Source organism: Myotis davidii, unplaced genomic scaffold (genome assembly GCF_000327345.1).
Source record: "Myotis davidii unplaced genomic scaffold, ASM32734v1 scaffold327, whole genome shotgun sequence".
In the NCBI taxonomy this organism is placed as follows: domain Eukaryota; kingdom Metazoa; phylum Chordata; class Mammalia; order Chiroptera; family Vespertilionidae; genus Myotis; species Myotis davidii.
The window spans coordinates 1526901-1534728 of NW_006298628.1; the positions used below are offsets into that span (position 1 = coordinate 1526901).

Sequence of the window (7828 nt, forward strand, 5' to 3'; positions counted from 1 at the left end):
GCGCAGAGAGTGGGCGGGTTGGAGGATGAGAAACTTGGGAGAGCACTGGGCAGGGCGGGGGTCCTTGCGCCCTCTGCTGATCAAGATTGAGAACCGTTCCTCCCTGTCCCGCGCTTCCCCGCGCAGGAGCTGGAGCGGGAAGCGGGGGTTATTGCGGAGGGTGAACCCCACCTCTAGACCTAGAAAATAAAGCTGGCCGCGGGGTGGCCCTTGACTCTAAAAGAAGCGTCCGATCCAGGGAAATTGTTTAGTGCTGCCGCCACCTAGTGGCCGTCTGGGTAGACGCCGGAGCGGTGGCCGGGTTAACTACATCACTACTTGCGGACTTGGTTCTTTGGCTGCGGGGTGACCCAGAGGCACTGGCTGGCTTTGGGAAACGGGGGTTGTCCCAGAGAGAAGGTTTTGGATACGTCTGGGCGCTGGAGGTTTGGGCGTATCCAACTCTGGGGGTATATTTCAAGTCTCTGGGCGGGACCCCGCGCCAACCAGTCCCGCCCCATCTTCGTAGCCCCGCCCACGCCATCCCACCTGCCTGGGGAATCGGGAGGAATAGGGGCTGGACCTCCCGTCTCTCCTCCCACCCCTCCTCCTCCGGGCGCCATCCAGACCCCTCCCCACCAGCCTGCCCTCGGGATGGGGCCCCTCCTGTTCCCTCTCTCCTCCCCCTCCCCTCCCCGCCCCCCAACCCAGTGGCTTTTTATTTCCCTTGGCCTCAGCACCAATAGGCTGAGGTCGGAGTTGGACGCAGCCCCCGCCTAAAGCTTTGTTTAAATTCCTGAGAACTGGAAAGAGTTATAGCGGCTCTGGCGAGGCGCCTCGGCGCTGTCACTGGCGCTGATGAGGAGCAGATGAGCTTATGAGCTTTTAAGGATTTGGGGAGAGGAGGGGGAGGGGGAAGGCGGGAAACGGAAAATCTAAATATGTCTCCAAGACGGAGGGGACGGCGGGGAGGGCTGGGATCCCTGGAGCTCGGCGGCGGGGGCTGACGGCCCCGCGTCCCCCGTCTCGCCGCAGTCCCACCAGTCACCTGCGTACAGAACGGCATCAGGTACCACGACCGAGAAGTATGGAAACCCGAGGTCTGTCAGATCTGCGTCTGCGACAATGGCAACGTGTTGTGCGATGACGTGATCTGCGAGGACACCAAGAACTGCCCCGGCGCCGTAGCCCCCCCGGGCGAGTGCTGCCCGGTCTGCCCCGACGGCGAGGGTACGGCTCCTCTGCGCCTGGGGCTGGGGCTGGGGCTGGGGAGGGCGGGGGAGCGGCCCCGGCCCAAGCCTTGGAGGTCTTTGCGGCCGGTGCACCCGAGCAAACCCTGCCTCTAACCCGCTCTTCTTCTCCCCCTAGTGTCGCCTACGGATCTAGAAACCGCAGGAGTCGAGGTAATCCTCTGCCCTCGACATGCGCCGCCCCTCCCCTGGCTCCCCATGGCCCTCCCTTCTCTAACCCAGTTTCTTCTCTCCCAACCCCAAAGGGACCCAAAGGAGACACCGGCCCCCGAGGCCCGAGGGTAAGAAGCGTGGCGCTTTGGGCAGTGGAGGGCTGCCGGTGGGCGTGGCTCCTGGCCTGTGCTCACCTGCCTGCCCTCTCCCGCTCCAGGGACCCTCAGGACCCCCTGGCCGTGATGGCATCCCTGGACAGCCTGGTCTTCCCGGCCCCCCCGGGCCTCCCGGACCTCCTGGACCCCCTGGCCTCGGAGGAGTAAGTGGCGAGTGCCCCTCTCCTCCCTCCCCACCCCCGGTTTTTGGTTTTGTTTTGGCAGATGGCAGTCTTTATATTTTGAAATAATTTCAAACTTAAAAGTAAAGCTTCCAGAATAGTGCCAAGAACTCTCATATACCCTGCTCAGTGTGTCCCATTCGCTTTATTAGTCTCTGTCTGTATATACATATAATTATGGTTCTTTTTCTTTCTGGACCGTTTGTTTGGGAGTGAGTTGCTGGTAGTATGTCCCTTTGTTCCTAAATTCATTAGTGGTTATTTCTTGGCGGGGGGGGGGGGGCCTTTGCACAATGATTACATTTTGGAAATTTAACATTGATGCAATACTATACTTAATATACCGCCCCTATTCAAATTTCACCCATGTCCTATTCTATAGCATTATTTTTTCCATTTCCAGGATCCAATCCAGGATCATGAATTGCATTTTATTGTTATGTCTTGTTAGTTTTCCTTTCATCGGGAACATTTCTCAGACTTCTTCTTTTTTTTTCTTTTTTCTTTTTTGTCTTTCATGACACTGAGCTTTTCTGAAGAGCCCATTTGTTTGGTAAACTGTCCCTCAGTTTGGGTTGGTCGGCTGCGTCTTCATGACCAGATTCCACAGATGCGATTTTGGCAGGACGATCTCACACGTGATGTTGTCCTGCTTCGTGCATCCCATCGGGAGGCACATGATGTCTGTTTGTCCCATTATTGGTGCCGTCTCCTGCCTTTCAACTCACTGTCCCGGCCCCACTTTCTCATACGCTCTCTCTGGTTTTCCCCCTAGAACTTTGCTCCCCAGATGTCTTATGGCTATGACGAGAAATCAGCTGGAGTTTCCGTGCCCGGTCCCATGGTGAGCCACCAGGGGGAGTAGAGATGACAGAAGAAGAGCCGATGGGGATCCACACAAGATGGGCCAGTGATGGCATGGGGGTGGGGGGGTGGCAGAGATAACCTAGGAGGGTCAAGATGACCACTGGGACCTCAGAGCCCAGAGAGGATGCAAGGCAACTGGGTGGTCCCAAGAGGAACCCATGGGAGACAGCAAGACTACACCCTTTTGCACCTTCCCACAGAGATGTCATCAGCGCCTCCTTTTCTTCTTCTTCTGTAGGGTCCTTCTGGTCCTCGTGGTCTCCCTGGCCCCCCTGGCTCACCTGTGAGTATCCGGGGTATCTTCACACACCATCTTAAGCCTTTGGGCTTTTAGCGGGAGGATTGGGATCTCTTGGTGAGATGGGAAAAGGTTGGCCAGAACCTGCCCTTCTAACCCCACCCCTCTCTCCTTGTCCTCCAGGGTCCCCAAGGTTTCCAAGGCCCCCCTGGTGAGCCTGGCGAGCCTGGTGCTTCAGTAAGTGCCCCCTCCCCAACTTGTCCTCTGTGTACAAATACACCTCCCTCTGCAAATACATGGATTCTCCATTCCTATCTGGAGTCTTCCTTACCTCCTTTCCCTTCCTTTTTCCTTATCCTGGTAATAGTAACCTCCTCTTTTCCTATCTCCTCCAGGGTCCCATGGGTCCCCGTGGTCCTCCTGGCCCCCCTGGCAAGAACGGAGATGATGTAAGTGGCCACCATGAGAAGAGACCACCTGACCCTCACTGCCTCTCTGAGCTAGGGCCCTATACTCCCCACCCAGTGCCCCACCGCCTTTGGGGGTAATACCCAGAGAAAAGGGGGATGTTTACCCTGATGCACAGGACTGCCCTTCCACAATGATCTTCACCCTTTGTGGGATGTTTCTCCTTTCTCTCCACTGTAAGCAAATCCCACCCCTGCCCCTCAGGGCAAGTGACTTCCTTAAGCTTCATTGCCCTGGGCACCGCAGGTCTGCTTTCCATCTGATGAGATTAAAATGCTGGTGACAGAAATAAACAGAAATTCCTTTGGAGGGAATTAAAATTCACCAAACAGGGGTTTCATGGTAGATTTAGATTGCAGTCTAAATCCAAAGATAAAGCGCTGCGCCCCTAAGCCTGACCTGCAACAATCCCAAGAAGACTCAGACCCTCCACACGTTTCCAGCCCAGGGACACGGGCATGACGGCCTTTTCTCTCCCTCTCAGGGTGAAGCTGGAAAGCCTGGTCGTCCTGGCGAGCGTGGGCCTCCTGGACCTCAGGTGAGCAAGACAGTGTGGCCAGCCCCCAGCTCTCCTGTATTTGGGCTTCGATTGGGATCTGTGTCCAGAGTGGTGGGGTCTTCTAATGGCCCTGCCTTTCTTTTCTTTTCCTTCCAGGGTGCTCGGGGATTGCCTGGAACAGCTGGTCTCCCTGGAATGAAGGGACACAGAGTGAGTCCGCTATGAGTCATCTCAGCTCCCAAAGTCCCAGCATCCCACCATTCCAACCCCTTCCCCAAAGGTCCCTGGTGTGTGTCATGGTGGGAGGCAGCCACAGAAGTCCCACGGGACAGAGAGCAGACATCCAAAGGAACTTACACCCATTGGGAAAGAAATTCTGAGAAGGGGATTGGATGAGATCTTGGGCCAGTTGGGTTGAGTCTAGCTCAGAGACAGGGCAGTGTCTGTGGTGAGCTCCCGAGGCTCCTTCTCAGGTCTGGGTGGGTGTCAAGGTGACCCTCCCCTCCACAGAGTCTTACCTGCTCCCTCCTTTCTTTCTCTCTTAGGGTTTCAGTGGTTTGGAACGTGCCAAGGGGGATGCTGGTCCCGCTGGTCCCAAGGTAAGAGGCTGTCTGAATGTCATGGTCCTCCACCTCCCGCCCAGTCCCACCCTGGACCAATGCCTAATCCTGTTCTCTGCTCTATAGGGTGAGCCTGGTAGCCCTGGTGAAAATGGAGTCCCTGGTCAGATGGTGAGTGTGTCCAGTTCTAGAAGGAAGAGAGGGAGCGGGGTGTACGGGGCACAATGGGAGCTTGAGGGAAATGGGTGTGCCCTCCATCTCACTTGGTTTTTCTTGGTTTTGTTGCCAGGGACCCCGTGGTCTGCCTGGTGAGAGAGGTCGCCCTGGAGCCCCTGGCCCTGCTGTAAGTACTCCTGGTCCTTTGGGGGATCCCTGGGCTCTGGAAGGAGCCCCCCAGGAGCTACAAGGACTGGCCAATGCTCAGTGGATGTAACCGAGGCTTCCTCCCTCTCCTACAGGGTGCTCGTGGAAATGATGGTGCTACTGGTGCTGCTGGACCCCCTGTAAGTGTGGCCCCTAGACCTCAGCGCCTGGGGGTGGGCAGGGTCTCAGTGTGAGCTCTTGGGGATAACACTGGAGATGGGCCATGTTGGTCTGAACCCCAAGACCTCTTCTGTCCCAGGGTGTGACTGGCAGCTGCCACTTTCCTTCTGCTAACATCTCCTTTTCATTCACAGGGTCCCACTGGTCCTGCTGGTCCTCCTGGATTCCCTGGTGCTGTTGGTGCTAAGGTGAGACCCCTGCCCTCCTCTGAGCATGGCTCCCATGGGCCAAGGTGTCTCCTTGCTCCCCAAACCAGAGGGACCCAAAGTGGCAAGAGAGAAGTCCACTCCCCAACACCTTTGTCCTGGGGTCCCTTTCTCTGACCTTGGAGTCCCGACTCTTGGTCTCCTGTCCCTTCCCTTCACCCCCACCCCCCACTCCCCACCTTCCAAAGGTGAGGTTGGGCTGCCAGGGTGGCTCCTGACATGTCCTGTCTTCCCATCCAGGGTGAAGCTGGTCCCCAAGGATCCCGAGGCTCTGAAGGTCCCCAGGGTGTGCGTGGTGAACCCGGCCCCCCTGGCCCTGCTGGTGCTGCTGGCCCCGCTGTAAGTATGGCTTCCTCGGTGCCCCATGCCCCTCCCCAACTCAGAGTCCTTGACTGTCACTCACCCGCCTCTTTCTGTGCCACAGGGAAACCCTGGTGCTGATGGACAGCCTGGTGCTAAAGGTGCCAACGTAAGTGTCCTGCAGGTTTCAGAGCTGCCCCTGGTGCCCACCTCCCACCTGCCCTGTGCCCTTCACTCAACTTGACTCAACTTGTTCTGCCCCCTACAGGGCGCTCCTGGTATTGCTGGTGCTCCTGGCTTCCCTGGTGCCCGAGGCCCCTCTGGACCCCAGGGCCCCAGCGGTGCCCCTGGCCCCAAGGGTAACAGCGTAAGTGCGACTCTCTTACTTCTGCCCCATTCTGCACTGGCTCCAGTGTGGCCCTTGTCTGGGGGTCAAGGCCAACTGAGCACCCCATCTTATGGCTCATCCTCTTCTCTTCCCCCACACACAGGGTGAACCTGGTGCCCCCGGAAACAAAGGAGACACTGGCGCCAAGGGAGAGCCCGTAAGTCCCCCTGCAGCTCAGCTCGTCCGCCTGGGAGGAGATCCAGGGAGGCCCCCCCTCAGCCAGCGGGGGAGCGGGCACCCGGAGGGCCCCTCGCTACAGGCTGTCCCCTCCTCTCTGCTGTCTCCAGGGCCCCACTGGTATTCAAGGACCCCCTGGCCCCGCTGGAGAGGAAGGAAAGCGAGGAGCCCGAGGTGAACCCGGACCTGCCGGCCTCCCTGGACCCCCTGGCGAGCGTGTAAGAGCCCCCTTCTCTGTCCCCAGTGCCAGCCCGGCGCCCCCTGTCTGAGCTCACGGACCTCCTCTCCTCCTGCAGGGTGGACCTGGTAGCCGTGGTTTCCCTGGTGCAGATGGCGTTGCTGGCCCCAAGGTAACCTCTCTTCGTGGCTGGAGGCTGACCCTGCTGCCCCCTGCCCTTTACTTCCCTTTTTCAGATGTAGTCACCCCCACCACACACGCACGCACACGCACACGCACACGCACACGCACGCACTCACGCTGCCCAGCCCTTGTGCCCCATGCTGTGGCTTCAGGCTTCTCTCTCCACACTCGGCCTCACCTTGGCCTTCCCACCTCCAACAATGCCCCCCAAAACCCCCCACCTCCTTGGGGGGAAGAAGGTGCTGGCCCCTGGGAAAGGGGCCTAGACCTGAGACCCTAATTGTTCCTGTGACCCCCCCAACCAGGGCCCCGCTGGCGAACGCGGTTCTCCTGGCCCCGCTGGCCCCAAAGGCTCTCCTGGTGAAGCTGGTCGCCCCGGTGAAGCTGGTCTGCCTGGTGCCAAGGTGAGACCCCAGCCCTCTGCCCAGCCTGGCCCGGCCCCTGCCTGTCCTGTGTTGGCTCGGGGATGCGGTGCTCTGGAGCAGGATCACGGACCTGCCATCTGGAGTGCCCCCTCCCCAGCCTCCACTGTCCTCCTCCCCGCCCCTCCGCACCCTCTCCCTCACCACTCACACCTCTGCTCCCTTAGGGTCTGACTGGCAGCCCTGGCAGCCCCGGTCCTGATGGCAAAACTGGACCCACTGTGAGTATCACTCCCCCCTCGGCCCCCTTCCCCTCTCAGCAGGATCACGGACCTGCCATCTGGAGTGCCCCCTCCCCAGCCTCCACTGTCCTCCTCCCCGCCCCTCCGCACCCTCTCCCTCACCACTCACACCTCTGCTCCCTTAGGGTCTGACTGGCAGCCCTGGCAGCCCCGGTCCTGATGGCAAAACTGGACCCACTGTGAGTATCACTCCCCCCTCGGCCCCCTTCCCCTCTCTCACAAGATGGTCGCCCCGGACCTCCAGGCCCCCCTGGTGCCCGTGGTCAGGCTGGTGTGATGGGATTCCCTGGACCTAAAGGTGCTGCTGTGAGTATTCAGGGCGGAGCATCACAGAGCCGGGGACAGGCACACGGGGAGGCGAGAGTCCTGGTTTCTGGGCCCAGCTCTGCCGCCGATGTGCTGTGTGGCCTCAGGCCACTGACGGCCCCTCTCTGGACCCCAGTCTCCCTATTCATAAAATGGGAGACCTCTCCTGGCACCACTACCATGTCTCTATCCCTGGAGATAAATATTGTTGGTATCTGCACCTTCCCCCCCATATACACACGGAGATGGGGTAGTCCCTTTATATAATAGTTACCCCCAAATCTTGGGGGTTCTTTGAGGTTTGAAAGGAGATACCAGAGGAAATGAAAGCCCTTTGCAGCTCAGGTCACCACAGGCATGTGACGGGGAGAAGGAAGGGGAGAGGGAGGAGAGATGAGCCGTAAGGGGCCTGTGTCCGAGGGAGGCTAAGGGACCACAGAGGCATTTCCCCAGGGGCCAGAGCTGGCGGATAGGAAAGTCCCTTTAAAAATTCCCCTCCAAGCTGAACCGGTTTGGCTCAGTGGATAGAGCG

The 7828-nt window shown here is 59.0% G+C and overlaps 1 protein-coding gene across 1 annotated transcript in view; it reads left to right on the top strand.

Moving 5' to 3' along the window:
• The window catches only part of COL1A1 (collagen type I alpha 1), a 17516-nt gene that overhangs the window by 715 nt on the left and 8973 nt on the right, over positions 1–7828 (top strand). The window contains exons 2-24 of the mRNA XM_015570774.1: positions 1015–1209; positions 1348–1382; positions 1475–1510; positions 1600–1701; positions 2495–2563; positions 2825–2869; positions 3008–3061; positions 3220–3273; positions 3777–3830; positions 3948–4001; positions 4337–4390; positions 4478–4522; positions 4641–4694; positions 4810–4854; positions 5029–5082; positions 5341–5439; positions 5525–5569; positions 5669–5767; positions 5892–5945; positions 6076–6183; positions 6262–6315; positions 6632–6730; positions 6916–7033. Coding sequence (XP_015426260.1) covers positions 1015–1209; positions 1348–1382; positions 1475–1510; positions 1600–1701; positions 2495–2563; positions 2825–2869; positions 3008–3061; positions 3220–3273; positions 3777–3830; positions 3948–4001; positions 4337–4390; positions 4478–4522; positions 4641–4694; positions 4810–4854; positions 5029–5082; positions 5341–5439; positions 5525–5569; positions 5669–5767; positions 5892–5945; positions 6076–6183; positions 6262–6315; positions 6632–6730; positions 6916–7033 — 1626 coding nt within the window. The remainder of the gene's footprint in view (positions 1–1014; positions 1210–1347; positions 1383–1474; positions 1511–1599; positions 1702–2494; positions 2564–2824; positions 2870–3007; positions 3062–3219; positions 3274–3776; positions 3831–3947; positions 4002–4336; positions 4391–4477; positions 4523–4640; positions 4695–4809; positions 4855–5028; positions 5083–5340; positions 5440–5524; positions 5570–5668; positions 5768–5891; positions 5946–6075; positions 6184–6261; positions 6316–6631; positions 6731–6915; positions 7034–7828) is intronic.